Here is a 16897-nt window from a genome sequence, read left to right on the forward strand (position 1 = left end):
TTTTCCCATTGCAAAACCTGTCAGCAGAACTTTTGAGATTAATTTTTGGCTTATCGCTGAACTTTGGAAACATCAAACATGAACTTCACCCTGAGCTGCTAATAAAGGAGGGGAAAGATGTTTCACAAGAGTATTCGTAGTTGACTTAGAGTTGTAAAGGTTGAGCAGGGAATGCAGTGTGTGTTTGCTTTTTCATAGCTATGCATGATTGGCTTGCCAAGTGTCCTTTACCCTTACTGATTGATGAAACCTTTATATAATAGATGTCACCCCGGTTCAGCAAACTATGAGAAATTGTCATTGTTGGGCTTCTCGCAGTATATGCTAGTAAATCTTGGGAAAACTGAAGCCTTCGCCAAAATAAAATAAAAAGTGCATTAAAGAGCTTGATTATAACAGCACTACTTTTCGTGCTCGCCATGTTTGTTCTCAGTTTTTGGGAATACCACCACCACGTGTTTTGCCCGCTTATACTTATTATTTGACAACTCCTCGTCTTCCTAGAGCCTTCTGTTTAGCTAGACTGAATGCAAACCCCTCTGTGGTCATGCAAGGCAGAATTTTGAATGTACCATACCCAGACAGGTCCTGTCCTTGCTCTTCTGGTTTTGTTGATTCATTAGCTCACGCCCTTTTGGAATACCGCTTTTATGAGGAACTTAGATCACATTATATCTTTCCCCTTTTAACATAAATCTAATGTCTCTCTGTCTGACATAATGGCTTTTTAATTAAGTGACAGGGATCCCAAGGCTACATTGTTAGTGGCAAGATTTATTTCAGCCCTTATATCCCTCAAACATTAGATCTAAAATTACGCTGCTCAAGATCAATGGAACAAGGAGTTTCTAAGGGATAAAGGAAAGGTTCAGCAAACTGGTTGGTTCTCCCCTGTTGGGACCCACATGCTGCTGCCAAGTCACAGTGGTCAAAGTTCTCTTTGAGGACCTCACTGCATTGCTTTAAACTTTCCCTAGTGGCCACAGGGGTGCTGCTCAGTCCATTTTTATGCAGTAAAACTCCGTTTGCGCAATCATTTACAGCTAAGAAAGGTTTGCTGCAAATACAGATCAAGACATAGAATTTCATACTCAACAGCACGTGCGCCAGTTTCTGGACAGACGGTTCCATCACATACAGTTAAGCCCTCCCAAGGAATCTTGATAGTGCCTCCGAATTTAATTTGTTTCGAAAGCTTATGCATCCGAGAGAAGGCATTGGGAAGAATGGAGTACAGTCGCTGAAAAAGTGTTGTTAACGAATTAATACCCCAAGGCTATTTTAGCTGTAAGAGAGGCCAGTTTTGTAAGGATGACTAACATCTGATTTCACAAGCTGGGATAGAGTAAGGATGACATCTGATTTCACAAACTGGGGATCGGTCATGAAAGCGTTAAGGACTTGGCACCTAACTGGCTGCCAATCTGCCAAGTGCACCTCTAAAGGAGAACTATGGAGAGCCCGTCCACACGGGGTGGCCAATCGCAGGGAAATTTCCTGCAGTCTTCTTGACACTTCTTTTGCACTCTGCCCAGAAGATGGATGCAGTCCACCCTCTGCATCTATGCTCCTTGCCCAGCGCTGCACACAACCCAGACAGTGCAGAGTGGAAAGTCCCCTGATCTTGCAGTAACAATCGGTCTAGACCATGTTTGGAGAACCTTTACATACTTCCCCCCTGATGTCTTTATTGGTTAAAGACAAACCCTTGGTCCATCAAAGTCAGTATTGTCTTCTCAGACCGGCAGTGGCTCTCCAGGGTCTCAGGCAGGGGTCTTTCAAATCACCTACTACCCTAGAACTTTTAACTGGTGATGCCAGGGATTGAACCTGGGACCCTTCTGCATGCCAAGCATATGCTCTACGAACTGAACCATAGCCCTTCCCCTGACAGTAAGCAACCTGCCGCATTCTGGACCAGCTGTAGTTTCTGGGTTGTTTTCAAGTGCAGCCCAGCGTGAAGCATGTTACAGCAATCCAAAGGCAGACTTACGGAAACATTGATCAGCATGGACAGATCAGCTGAGTGTAAGAAAGGGGAGAATTGGAGAACCACGTGCATCTGATAGAAGGTGGTCTTGGACATTTCTCCAACCTCTTTTTTTCAAAGTACAAGGCTCGGTCCATAAGCAGAGTGGCAAGTTCTGCCCGAGAGCAGAGGACCTGGGCATCGTGCAAAAAAAAGCCTTCTTAAATGCACAGATCTCATGGTGGAGTCCATGCTGCTTAGTGTTCTTTATTTCCCATGCAGACACTGTTGTGTTCTGTTCTCCTGCTTTTTTATTTATTTTATGAGACTTAGGAGCCCGCCATCCCCGGGAAATGCCGGGCTCAGGGCGGCTCGCACAACAGTAGATATAAAATAAAACATCATAAGCATATAAAATCAGTTAGTTAAAGCAGTCCTATAAGATAATAAAATGATAACATTGGGTATTCCCAATGGCGCTTGGCTTGTGGTATATGGCACACAGTAGGGCCTGCAGGAAGCTCACATAAAATGCAGAGCCCGCAGATGGGGTAGAAGCTTTCCAGGCAGGGTGGAGTGGGGTAGGGAGGCCAGCATTAATGAAGAAACCATAGCTGGCCTCATCCGTAAGCCTGGCGGAATAGTTCTATTGAACTCCATAAGGTCCTGCAGGGCCCTGGTCTCAGTAGAGCGACGGTTCCACCAGGCAGGGGCCAGGGTGGAAAAAGCTTTTTCTCCACCCTGTTGGCTGAGCCTGTGCCCTCCTTCAATTCCTGAAGAAAAGCTTCTTGCAAAATAGCAAAGTGGTTTCTTTTGCTGTTGACAAGGAGCAAGGAATTGCGCAGGAAAGCCCTGACGGCGTGCAGGCATGATGTCACAGGATCGTGTCCTTTGTCTGCCGTCACAGAATTTAATTCCCATTGGCTAAAGCAGGGGTTCCCAAAGTGGGCAGTACCACCCCCTGGGGGGCGGTGGGATTACCTAGGACAGTGGTTCCCAACCTTTTTTTTGACCCGGGACCACTAGGACTTTTTTGTTCGGTGCAGGGACCCCAAGGTTCAAAATAAAAATTCTGAGAATTTGAAAATAAACTTTAATCATAACTGGGCAAGAGTCCAGTAGCACCTTAAAGACTAACAAAAATATTTTCTGGTAGGGTATGAGCTTTAATCATAACTGTTAGTTAAACATTAAACTTAGAATAATATTTGAATATATATTTTATAATAGAGAACTTTTAATTGAAAATATTAATTTATTATGGGTTTATAACTTTGTTTTGCAGACCTTAATTTAGTTCTCGCGGACCCCTGGGGGTCCACGGGCCCCTGGTTGGGAACCAGTGACCTAGGAGGGCACTAAGAGGCAATGGGGGGGGGGGGCGCTAGAGGCGGGCCCCTTCATCTGTGTTGTTCACTAATTTACAATAGATCAATCTATGGCACCATACTGGCAAATTTGGTGGAGACTATTAGAATTTTTTTCTAGACTTTGAAGAGCTGGTACCACTGGATCAAGTTCATCCATTTTGTTGAATAAATTTCAAGTAAAAAGTTTTAATTTGATTTTGAATAGAATTGTTACTGTTTTGAAATTTTATCGTTACGATCTTTTTTAGTGCATGATGCAAACACCCCTATTTTGAATAATGCCTTATAGGATAGTGGGTAGAGGGTGCTGGGGTTGGGTTTTTGGAACCAAGGAGGCAGTGGCCCACAAAGTTTGGGAATCGCTGGGCCAAAGGCTTGGAGCATCTTGGTACATGAGGGTTTTGGGCCACCATTTCCCTTTTCTGGAAGGTCGAGCCTATACCTTTAGCGTATGTTTAAGATAACGAGGTTGCTACTGTGTGACTTTTAATTTGGCAGCATAGAGTGGAAGGATATGATGTGTCATTGCTGATGGGCTTGGAAAAGTAAAGGTGGGGGGGGGGAGACAGAGGGCTTCTTTGTCTTCCTTTGCAAGAAACTAGTAAGCTGATCTCTGGAGAGAGATTGCCTATAAGCTAATTAAGAGGGTGTGTTTGTCTAAGGTCATTGCAGGGTGGCTTGTGACACACCAGTAATGACAGAGCACCACTAGCCGGGGATTATACTATAATAGATAACACCTTGATTTTTTTCCCTATGACAACAGACTTTAATGTTCAGATGGTTTAAATTATGATGCCTTCTATGATAGGAGGAGAAAAGTCCTTGAGAACACATTTTTAACATCATGGGTTGCGCAGAATGCCCTCCGGTTCTGGGTTTTTTAATGTCTGCTGAAAATACTGATCCTGAAAAATGCTTTTCTCAAAAAAGCTTTTCGTGCGATTATTTGCCTTGTTTCACTCAACTGCTGCTGTTTCGGGGCTGTCCTCCCTCTCCCATTTGCTGGTCATTTCTCCTTCCTGGATTAGCCACATCGGTGACCTCATCCAGCCAAATGGCATGAGGTCACAGCATTCACAGCCAATCAGATTTGATTATGTGATGGTATCCCTGAGGTCAAATGAAGTCTGTTGAGGAAAGAAAGCTTGAGAGAGCAACATCAACGAATCTTTGCAAGCATTGCTAAAAAAATAATCAAAAAGGATTTTTTTAAAAACACAACTAAATGTTTCTAAAAACAGTGAATAGTTTTGGCTGAGACCTCTAACACTCCTACGCAAACTCCCTTAGGAGTGACTCTCACCAAGTGAAACTTAATAAATACACACTGAATTGGGCTACAGTCATTGAAAAGTTTAGATATTTTTGTCATCTTAAATGGTTCTTGGATAGTTGCAAAAAAGGATATAGCTGGCGGTTGCTTCAAGAATAAAATCATGGTGCTTGCGGGGTGATAATGTGCTGGATCCCACCCCGATCCTACCACTCTGCTGAGCAAAATTTATTTAGTTATTCCTTTATTTATTCAAATGTTTAAGTCCCACCTTTCCTTTTGGCTCAAGTTTGAAGCCTTCCTCCAGCTTAAGTGGCTCTTCCACTGGAGAAAGAGCTGTTTAGGTTGGTGAAAGGCTATTTAGGGGATGTTTGGATCTGCCCCATTATTTCTCTTCCCCTGCCACCCCCAGCTTCCTCACCGGTTCTCAGCTTGCAATTTATATAAAACAACTTGATGCTTGACAATATAGTGTGTCCTGATGTGTGGAATGACTTCTGGAATTGACCAGATAGCTGTAAATTATCCCAGAGCAGCTTCCACCCCTTCTGGAAAAAAAAAAAAAACTTCTGCAGGCTAGTTGAATTAAAATGCCTCTTTAAACTCTGTGTCTTTATTCCCCTTGCAGGGAAGTTATCCGATTTGGGAGGACTTCATCAACAAAGCAGGAAAGCTGCAGTCTCAGCTTAGGTAAGCTGTTCCCCCCCCCCCTCGTACCTCTGTTTATTTTATGTCTGTCAGGTTTACTATATATACAATTGGTTTTCTCTCTTTAATCTACTGCTTCTGGGCCTGCAGCATCTGAATAATTATGAGCAGCTTTTTGGAATGATCTGTTCCTCCTCCCTTCAGAGGCACAAATCCCCCACTCTTGCCTTCAGTTTTTTGTGCTAATCATGGATTTGCACTCCATGTTTATCCCCAATGCACGTGGTTCTTATGAAAATGCAACTTGAAAGGATTGGCGTGAAGTGGGTTTGCAAACCATGGTTATGAGGAACCTGGGGTCACGTTTATTTAATTCATTTATCCCTCACCTTTCTTCCCAATGGGGTCCTGAAGTGGCTGGCATCCTTTGGCTTTCCTCCATTTTATCCTCACAACCACCCTGTGAGGGTAGGTTAGGCTGAGAGGATGTGACTGGCCCAAGGTCACCCGGTGAGCTCCCGTGGCACATGTGAGGGTTTGAACCAGGGTCTTCCTGATACTAGTCCGACATTCTTAACCAATATACCCCACTGGCTAATGTTGACCCTGGTTATCTTCATGCAGATACAGCTGTAGCCTTTGGTTTAATAGTGACAGTTTAAGGGAAAGGGGTCTGTCTTCTGGAGGCGGGAGTGGGGGCGGGGAAGATTGTATTCCTTGCGCTGATTCCTTGCAAACATGGCTTGCTGGTAACCAAGGTTAAGTGTCTGCAGGGCTGATAAATCTGTCTCATCCATATTCCAATGATCCAGTTACTTGTGACCAAGCTTTCTGTTGTCGCAGTCAATAGCATATGAAATGTGGAGGCCCTTGGCTTTGATTCTTAAGGAAACTAATCCTGCTTTTTCTATTAGTATAAAGTGGGGGGAATTGTGAATATCCCAGGCTTCGTAATGAGGCTCTTTCAGAACGATTTTTCCAAATTCCCTCCCTTTACTTTGCGACTCTACAGTACGGGTTAGAAGCATTTCCATTAAGAATGGCTACGCTATAGAATCTTTCCAAGCACCGTCACGGTAATGAAAAGTGGGGCAAAGGAACTTCCTGCTGAGAGAGAGAGAGAGAGAGACTATTGCATCACATAAGAGTAGCTGTTAAATATAGGAAATTAGAATAGATATTTTCATACTTAATTCGGATAATATCTCCAAGCATGCTAAAAGCAAAAACATTTCAGATTCTTTATGCTGCCAGGTGTTAAGGGTGGATTCTATGAACCCTTCCAGCTCTGCCTTGTGGGTTTCTTCTTCATCCTGTGTCTCTTGATCCCTACAGTCATGTCCTAGATTCTCTAAAATTTCAGATCTTGGTGTAATGAAACTACATTGTCCTCAGAAAATTTTCATTTAGGTGATTCCTGTGTATGTTGCTTGCAAAAGAGCTAATTGAGTATTAAAACAGCATGCTAAGCCAAGCAGGTACATGACACATCAGTTCTTGTGCTCTGTTTGCAAGACCTTGGGTATGACATGCTCAGGTTTAGCAATATATATATATTTTTACATGCATACCTGCTGTAAAGCTTGAGGGGGAGCCAAGCTGATTTATTTTCTTTGGGGACAGGAAAATTAGCTTGGGCAGTTACCTTAGAGGAAGAGTTGGTTTTGATATGCCAACTTTCTCTCCACATGCGCAGCAGACACTAATCTGGTGAACTGGATTTGTTTCCCCACTCCTCCACATGAAGCCAGCTGGGTGACCTTGGGCTAGTCACAGCTCTTTAAAGCTCTCTTCTTCCACATGTAAGCTAGAGCAGAGTTTCCCAAACGTTTTGAGTCATGGAGCACTTTTCAGGCAGAAATTGGAGACGGAGCACTAATTTTCACTTAGCACCTATAGACTAAACTGAATGACAGTATTTTTCTTTCCAATCTCTTCATGGAGTTCTAGGAGACGTTTCGCGGAGCAGCAAGTGCTCCTTGGAGCACAGTTTGCGAACCTCTGAGCTACAGGGATCTATAGTGTTTAGCGAATTTGTTTCCAGCTTCCTTCCCTAGCCCTTCTTGGAAGTCATAGGAACTCTTGACATTCATCTTGCCATTGTGCGTTCCCATTTCTCTCTTCTGTGTCATTGATCAGGAGATGGAGAAAGCCTGGCAGGAGGGGAGGGGATGGTAAATTGCTTGCCCCTCAGCTACCCGCTGCCATTTCATGCCCTCTTTTTTGCTTTAACGGTGTTTGTGTGAGTGTTGGATGAAAGACTTCCCCAAGGGAGCAACTTGTGCAGCATTTCTGAGCTTTAGCTGCAAGCCAGTTCCCCTGCAGCAGATCTCAACTAGTAATTTTTGATTCTCAGAGGGCTGCAAAGGAAGGGCATTTGACATGTAACTTAAGACCTTCAACTGACCTATTAAATGCTGTGCCTCTTAACCTTTATCTGTGGCCCGAGAGTGTGGATAGTCTGCAGCTGGAATTGTGCATTCAGTGGGAAGTGTGGGATTTCCCGCCTTTGATGTTGCACAGAGTGTCGGGTGTGGAAGGGGGCAGCATTTGCAGGAGAAGAAATGGTAGTCAAGCACATGTGAGGGTGCTTTACCTTTTCCCCACCCACAGCTGTTTTACTCTGCAAACTCTCCCCTTTGCCACAAACCCCCTCCTCGATTCTGTTTGCCCATCCGGTGGGGCGAAGCCACTGGGACAGAAGCAATTGTGGCAGAAAGACAGCAGGTCAATCAAGCTGAAGCGCCCTGCCTTCTTGCATGCAAGTACCTTCCCTGTTGCTGCTGTTCCCGCGGACTCCCACTGTGCCCTTGTTTTTAGTTTATCCCCCAAAGTCACGTCCCAGATTCTATTAAAATTCAAGTCTTGGGTTTGCAAGCGATTAAATGAGAGAAGGGAAATATTTGAGCGTGTTTTGAGGTGAAAAGGGTCTTCAAGACCCACTTATTCATGAAGTAATGCTGTATTTAGAGAAGACAGGATCTGTGGGTTTCCCCCCTTTAATTTCTTGTGGAGGGTAAGGATGTGGGGACCTGCTGATATTAGACCTGCGTTTGGAAGGGAATAAAAACTTATGAGAAGAATCCCTTAGGATTGTTTGCTGAAAATATGATGTACTTTCATAACTTTGTCAGAAGCTTGAACTGGATCAGCTGACTTGGTGTGATTAACCTGTTCCTGTATTGTACCACTGAATACTTAGAATCATAGAGTTGGAAGGGACCACCAGGGTCATCTAGTCCAACCCCCTGCACGATGCAGGAAATTCACAACTACCTCCCCCCCACACCCCCAGCAACCCCTACTCCATGCCCAGGAGATGGCCACGATGCCCTCCCTCTCATCATCTGCCTAAGGTCATAGAATCAGCATTGCTGACAGATGTTAAGTGGTCTTCTGACTTAATTGGTCCTGTGCTTAAAAGAAAGTTGCACTTCATTTTTGTATCGAGAATAATGTTCTATGCCAGCCTTTCCTCTGAGACAGTTCAGTTTGACTATGAAAAGGATTTTGTATGCTTATGTGGGGAAACACTTAAAAATGATTTAACACGAGTTCCAATGTGGCACAGCCCAGGGACAGATCTGTCATTTGATACCACTGATCATGTTGGTTGCTAATGAGACTTTCTAAATAGAGGGGAGAGGAAGCACAACCAATCTGAGCTTTCTCCACCTTGCTTGTAGAGAGCGTTTGCAGCTGAGCCTGCATATGTGGACTGGATCCTGGGATCCTGAGTGACACCCTCCTCCAGTGCAGGGAATATTCTTCCAGGTTGGGAAATTCCTGGAGGTTTGGGTGGGTGGAGCCTGAGGAGGGGAGGGTTTGGGGAGGGGAGGGACCTCCGTGGGGAATAATGCCGTAGAATGCCACCCTCCAAAGCATCCATTTTCTCTAGGCGAACTGATCTCTGTTATCTGGAGATCCGTTGTAATTCTGAGAGATCTCCAGGCCTAACCTGGAGACTGGCGACCCTATTTCCACATGAACCACTTATAAATGATCATTCATAGGTGCTATTTTTGCCTGGTTTAGATGCTGAGAAGGAGAAGCACTGTCAGCCTCTTTGCCAAGCGTGTCTTGCTCCTTCTACCACTGTCCTCCCCCATCCCCTTCCTCTCCCTTCCCTGCCATGAGATAATTCACAGTGGGTAGCCGTGTTAGTCTGTTTGCAGTAGTCAAAAAGGGCAAGAGTCCAGTAGCACCTTAAAGACTAACCCTACCAGAAAATATTTTTGTTAGTCTTTAAGGTGCTACTGGACTCTTGCCCTTTTTGACTACTGCCATGAGATAGTTTGGGGGAAGGCAAGCTCTGCCTCCATCTTTCCCTCCCTTCTCTCCTCAGCCCAGCCCAACAAACCCTGACGCCACAGGGGGATGCTCAACTCTCTCCCCCCCCACACAACCAGTGACCACAGTAAACTGTGGTCATGTCACGAACTTTGACTTCAAGCTTACCTTCCGGGAGGGTAGATGGACTTAGCCCTGACCTGGATGGCCCAGGCTAGCCTGATCGCGTCAGATCTCAGAAGCTAGGCAGGGTCAGCCCTGGTTAGTATTTGGATGGGAGACCACCAAGGGATGCCAGGGTTGCTGTGCAGAGGAAGGCACTGGCAAACCACCTCTGTTAGTCTCTTGCCATGGAAACCCCAAAAGGGTTTGCCATAAGTCGGCTGCGACTTGATGGCACTTTACACACACACACACACACACACACACACACACACACACACACACACACAGATGGACTTAAAAAGAGAATTGTCTAAGTGTTTTAAAAGTTTGTATGTTCACTGCCTTGTCGACCCTGATTGGGTGGAAAGGCGGCATACATAAATATACTGGGAGTTTCTGAGGGATTTGGGAATGTTCAGTCTGGAGAAGAGGAAGTTGAGGGGGGGACATGATTGCTCTCTTGAAGTATTTGAAGGGCTGTCACTTAAAGGAGGGCAAGGAGCTGTTTCTGTTGGCAGCAGAGGATAGGACTCACAATAATGGGTTTAAATTGTGGGTGGAATGGTACTGGCTGGATATTAGGAATTTTTTTTTTTTTACAGGAAGAGTTGTTCGACAGTGGAATCAGCTCCCTAGGGAGGTGGTGAGCTCCCCCTCACTGGCAGTCTTTAAGCAGAGGCTGGACAAGCACTTGTCAGGGATGTTCTAGGCCAGCTGTTCCCAAACTGCCCTGCATGGAGTACTTGGTGCTCCGCAAAACATTTCCTAGTGCTCCGTGAAGAGATTGGAAAGAAAAATACTGCTGTCATTTGGTTTAGTATATAGGTGCTAGGTGAAAATTAGTGCTCCGTGATGAATTTCTCTCCTGAAAAGTGCTCCATGACTCAAAAAGTTTGGGAACCGCTGCTCTAGGCTTATCCTGCCTTGGGCAGGGGGTTGGACTAGATGGCCTGTATGGCCCCTTCCAACTCTATGGTTGAACACACATGAACATATGAAGCTGCCTTATACTGAATTAGACCCTTGGTCCATCAAAGTCAGACCGGCAGCTGCTCTCCAGGGTCTCAGGCAGAGGTCTTTCACATCACCTACTTGTCTAGTCCCTTTAACTGGAGATGCTGGGATTGAACCTTGGACCTTCTGCATGCCAAGCAGATGCTCTACTACTGAGCTACAGCCCCTCCCCTATTCTATGTTTGAAATAAGTTCTTCACTAAATATATATATATATAAAGGATATTTCTTTTAAAAGATTCTCACCTTCTTTGTGCTCCAGATAGGATGGCTGTTTCTAACATTACGTTATCCTGTCTGTATTTTAGGACAACTGTAGTAGCAGCAGCTGCCTTCTTGGATGCGTTTCAGAAAGTGGCCGACATGGCGACCAACACCCGTGGTAAGCAGATGTCTCAGTTTTTAGTTTGGCAGAACGCAGTGTTTGCTGTTTAAGCCATTTGCGGGAGCTCTCTTTTCCTCTTTCTTTTTTTAAAAAAACTTACTACTACTACCACCAACAGTCGGATCTGCGAGACATCTGTGAAATAGACCCTTCCATGCCCCAACTGTGAATTTATGCTATGAACGAAAAAATAGGTGGCTTGGAAGAATTGGAAAAAAGCCAGAAACCTGTCATTGGGAGGCTCGAACGGTGTGAAGGTCTGGCACGATGCTTCATTTGCCATCTGAACCGTGCCTTGGTTTAAAATGATGATGGGCTTCCTCTATTGAAATCCTTCGGGTATGAGAGCAGAGCGTAAATACGAGTTTGCGGATTTGCAAGTTCACAAAAATTACTAGTCCATATTTTTAAATTTAATTTAATTTTATTTCCCTGTGCTCGTCATTTTGTTGCACAGGCAGCCTGAAAGTCGAGTGTGTGTGTGTGTGAAATGCTGATTTCAAATTTGCGAATGTTTCCTTCCTGGTCATGGGGGGACGGGAAGTATCTGTTCACCAGTAGTAAACAGCTCTTCACAAGCCTGCTTAGATTTACAAAGACCTTGAAGTAAATTCTCCTGATCTTTGACTGTGATAAAAGATGCAGCATTTTAGGTTTGTGTCCAGTCTGTAGTTTTCATATATGAGACTAGAACCTCTGCTATGCACTTCATTCTGGAGGGAAATTGCTTCACCATGCTGTACCCTAGGGGCAAAGGTGGATCCTGGCTCTGGATAAGTTGAGCATCATGGCTCTAGCGCAGTGGTTCCCAAAGTGGGTAGTACCACCCCCTGGGGGGTGGGATTAGGGAGCACTAAGAGGCAAGGGGGCAGCAGGGGGGTGCTGGAGGTGGGCCCCTTCAACTGTGTTGTTCACTAATTTACAATAGATCAAGCTATGGCACCACGCTGGCAAATTTGGTGGAAACTATCAGAATTTTTTTCCAGACTTTGAAGAGCTGGTACCACTGGATCAATAAATTTCAACTAAAAAGTTTTAATTTGATTTTGAATAGATGTGCAATTAATTGTTACTGTTTTAAAGTTTTATTATTTTCTTCTTTAGTGCGTCATGCAAGCCGCTATTTTGAATAATGCTTTTTGTAGGGTAGGGGGCACTGGGGTTGAGTTTGTGGAACCAAAGGGGCGGTGGCCCGAAGAGTTTGGGAACCACTGCTGTAGCGGTTTGGCCCCGGTCCTGTTGCGAAATGGGAATGTATGTTTAATGCCTAGGTCCTGGCGGCCGATATATTTGAGTAGCTGCTGCCTGGCTTTAAATCAGCCCCTGTGGATAGTTGTTTCCATGTTAGACACAGTTCCTGTAGCAGTGTACCACATGGCAAAGCCTTTGAGGCTGCTGTGGCATAGCAGACTTGACAAAGCGCATGGCATGCGTTAGCTGCGTGCGGTTTACTTTTTGCTCCCCTCTGACAGGATCCTGTTCCTGCCAATGGCTCTCTTTTCATTGGTGCTGGTCGGTAGAGGTTTTGCAGCAGGACCCGCTGACTTTTTGATAGCCCAGGTTAGCCAGATCTGGGTGGCCCAGGTTAGCCAGATCTTGTCAGCTCTCAGAAGCTGAGCAGGATCGGCCCTGGTTAGTACTTGGATGGGAAACCACCCAGAGAGTCCAGAGTTGCTTTGCAGAGGAAGGCAATGGCAAACCACCTCTGATTGTTCATATGTTGGCTACAACTTGACAGCTCTTTACGCACACACTTGCAAGAGTAACACTGCTTCACTAGTGAGGAAAGCACAAGGCTCCTTCAGGGGTTGATGTGCTACATAGCAAAAACATGTGGGCTTCTCCCATCCCTCCCTGCAAATTCCTTCTAAGGGCAGGGCTAGCCTCTTTTCGGGTCTATGTTAAGCCGAAAGGAACAGCTTGCAACTGGAGTAACTGACTTTCATTAATAGATATGCATTCTAAAGTGTGTGTGTGCCTAAAAAAAACTAGAATCAACAAATAGAATGCCTTGGTAGTTCTTGAATTATGTTGCTTCTAAAATATACGACTTAGGATTCATGTTGGAACAGTCGAACCTGGTGGCGAAAGCACCGTTTAATTCACAGCTGACAAATGCCGACTCCATATGGTTTTCAGAGGTGGTTTGCCATTGCCTGCCTCTACGTTGCAACCCTGGACTGCTTTGGCGATCTCCCATCCAAGTACTGTTTAAACACAGGTTACTCGCTGGAGCTGCAGTAGCAGCTACTAGTTTCCCCAGTTCTAGTGTCAGTAATTGAGGTGGAGCCCCGTGGCACAGAGTGGTAAGCTGCAGTACTGCAGTCCAAGCTCTGCTCACGACCTGAGTTCGATCCCGACAGAAGTCGGTTTCAGGTAGCCAGTTTGAGGTTGACTCAGCCTTCTATCCTTCTGAGGTCGGTAAACTGAGTCTCCAGCTTGCTGGGGGTAAAGGGAAGACGACTGGGGAAGGCACTGGCAAACCACGCCCGTCAACAAAGTCTGCCTAGTAAATGTTGGGATGTGACGTCACCCTATGGGTCAGTAGTGAGCCAGTACTTGCGCAGGGAACTACCCTTACCTTAACTGAGGTGGAATTGGTGGTTTGATGCCAAACTCAGATGAAGTTGATAGTTTTCTTTTCCCAGGGAGCAATTATGGGTGTGCTTTCCCAGGCCAACAGTTGGATGATGGACTTGACCCTCCCTCCGATGGGCATTTGACGCTTCTGATTCACAGTACATTTCAACTGTGTTTTGAATTTCCTTTTCTGCAAAATGTTTCAATCTGGATCCTCTGGGGTTTGATGACAGCTAATCTAAATTTGCAGTCATGCATATATGGCAGCGAAGAACTGGTAAAGCTAGTCCTGTAGAGAAGTTTGTCTCCCTCCTCCCCACGCTTTACCAGCCTACAACCCCTCCCTCTCCAGAAATTGTCTCTTCTCGCCCGTGCATGCTTCTGTCCCATGGGTGCCTCATGTCAGGGGTTTTATCAAGCTCCTTACCCAGAAGGAATTCTTATTCACCCTGAACAGCTGGCTAACTGTGAAGCAACTGGAAACTCTGGATTGACAAATCATGTGTTAAGTGTTTTGGGAGGGTAGTTGTGTTGGTCTGCAGTAGAAGAGCTAGATTTTGAGTCCACTAGACAAGAGTCACTAGAAAAGACAATCATGCTAGGAAAAGTTTAAGGCAACAGGAAAAGAGGAAGACCCAACAAGAGATGGATTGACTATATAAAGGAGCAAGGCTTTTAAAGAGAGGACGTTTTGGAGGACATTGATTCATAGGGTCACCATGAGTTGGAAGTGACTTGACTTAACACACACACACAGCACCTTAGAGACGAACAAGATTTTCGGGTGTATGTTGTGTTGCCTAATACTTGATCCTCTTGGTTTATTTGTAATTCTGGACTCAATGCCTTAACATCTTCAGAATAATCACACTGAATTTAGTGCATGTGTTCCACAGATTAGAGGATTTGCCCCACCTCACAAAAAGTAGTCTTTAAAACCCTGGCAGGTAGCTCTGATATCTCCTCCCCTGACAAGATGAGAATCCAGGCATGCTCTTAGAGCAGGAGTCCCCAACATGGTACCCGCCGACACCTTTCCTGGCACCCACCCAAGTATGTTTAGAAAGTGGGTAGGGCCAGTGGGGCTTTGCCCAACAAGACCTTTGATTAGCCATTACAGATTTGATTGGCTGTGCAGATTTTTTAACACATTGCATCACTTTGTGACTGAAAGGAAGCCATTTTGTGGCTGGCTCCGCCTTCTGAAGCAGCCATTTTGTGGCTGCGCTCACCACCCTGCGTCAGAATTGCAAAGGTGCCCGCATGCTCAAAATTCTGGGCAAGAATTCAAAGTTTTTCATTGCTTTTCTTCTAAAGGACAAACTGGCTTCCCAGGAGAAGTGTTTTGTGCAGTGTTATAGTGAAGATTGAGACACCTGGACTGTGACGATTCTTTGGGGTGGGAATTCACGAACTTATCATTATTTTATAGTTTTACGCAAGACCTGCATGAGATCTGAAATGTATATTTTTGTGGTCCTGGAAAAAGGCCTATTTGGCTCAGCAACTTGCTTTTTTATATTCTAGTGAATGCAGAGTCAAAAATAGAACAATTAATTAGAATTGAGTTAATGCGATAATGGTTGAGCCAGCTGTTCCATTGTAGCATTGCTGAGGAAGATATATTTCGTTTTCAAAAGGCTTGTTAGCATAAGGTTGGGCGTTTAACCGGCTGAGGGGGAAAAGGTCAAGTATTAGTGAATGTTTTTTTTAATGCATTGGCTTTGGAGCAACAAACAAGATTTTAATTAATCAACAGGTTTTGATGATTATACAAGTTATGAAAAAACGAATGAAGTGGCTTTTCCAAATCTCTATGGTAAAAACCATAGCCCCATGGTAATCCTGTGAGTTTCATGGTGAACAGGCCCGTCCTTTGTCTCTTGGGCTCCTGCTGGGGTAAAATGAGGAAGACAACAAGCATTGTGCGATGCTCTAGGAATTTCCAGATCTCTATGGTAAAAACCATAGAGGCCCAAGGTAATCCTGTGAGTTTCGTGGTGAGCAGGCCCTCAAGCTTATGTCTCCCCAGGCCTAATTGAACAGTCTTACCACTGTGCCACAATAGTTCACTCTAGTGACGATAACGACTTTTAACAGTGTTGGGTGAAATTTGTATAAATGTCAAGCAAGAACTGATCACTGAGCAGTTCTCTGCTTTGGATTTTGTCCTGGGATATCAGGGCCATCCTACAGTTTTATCATTTTGGAAAAGAAAAGAAATTTAAAAAAAATGCAAAATCATGTCACCTGTTGGGTTTGGAGATGCCCACATTATAGCAGGTAATATAGCAGGTATAGCAGGATAAGCTTTATATCTTTCTATGAGTGCCTGTGTGGTGTAGTGGTTAGAGTGTCGGACTAGGATCTGGGAAACCCAGGTTCAAATCCCCGCTCTGTCCTGGAAGCTTGCTGGGTGACCTTGGGCCAGTCACACTCTCTCATCCTAACCTACGTCACAGGGTTGTTGTAAGCATAAAATGGAGAAGAGGAAAATGATGTAAGCCCCTTTGGGTGCACGTGGGGGACAAAGGCAAGGTATAAAAAAATAATATCTGGCCAGGTTGTCTCATATTGTTGCAGTGATGGGGGTGGGGGGCTTGCTGTAATCACAGCACAATCAAATGCAAAAGATAAGCCCCCACCTAAAAAATGCCATTCTTGTCAAATATTCCAGTAAGCTAATATTTGATCGCTGTCAAATAATAAGGGATAATTTACTGTTCCATTGCCTGACGTACAAACCCTGTTAATCTTACAGTGACCCACACATGCAGTAGAATAATTTTAATATGGTATCTCCCCCCCCCCCCGATCGATCTAGCATCCCTGTCCAGGGGAGGAATTGCTTATTGAAAATCTTCCAGCATCCAGAAAGATATCATGTCAGGAGGCGGCTAGCCTAGAACTCTTCTTATGATAGGCTTGCTTTTTGTAGACTGCCTGGGTTTTGTTTGGGGAGGGGGAGCATTCAGGCATACAGCACTTTGCCCCTCCCCCACCTGAAACAGTCCAGGAGAAATGACAACATAGGATTCTGCGGCACGTATAGATTTCCTGCTCGATGCTTGCTGGCTTTTTGCTGTGACTTGAACTTTTCCTGGGCGATTCCCCATAGCATCGCTTGATCTGGGGAAGCGATAAGGCGATGCGTGCATGCATAATGCACACCTGTGCAAATATTTATGGGTTGCAAATAG

At 44.9% G+C, this 16897-nt stretch overlaps 1 protein-coding gene across 9 annotated transcripts in view; it reads left to right on the forward strand.

Moving 5' to 3' along the window:
- MTSS1 (MTSS I-BAR domain containing 1) overlaps positions 1-16897 on the forward strand; it is a 172955-nt gene that overhangs the window by 10615 nt on the left and 145443 nt on the right. For all 9 annotated transcript variants that reach the window (XM_056854787.1, XM_056854792.1, XM_056854790.1 and 6 more), the window contains exons 2-3: positions 5244-5305; positions 11041-11114. In XM_056854787.1, coding sequence (XP_056710765.1) covers positions 5244-5305; positions 11041-11114 — 136 coding nt within the window. The remainder of the gene's footprint in view (positions 1-5243; positions 5306-11040; positions 11115-16897) is intronic.

This window comes from Euleptes europaea, chromosome 8, assembly GCF_029931775.1.
Source record: "Euleptes europaea isolate rEulEur1 chromosome 8, rEulEur1.hap1, whole genome shotgun sequence".
NCBI classification, from domain to species: domain Eukaryota; kingdom Metazoa; phylum Chordata; class Lepidosauria; order Squamata; family Sphaerodactylidae; genus Euleptes; species Euleptes europaea.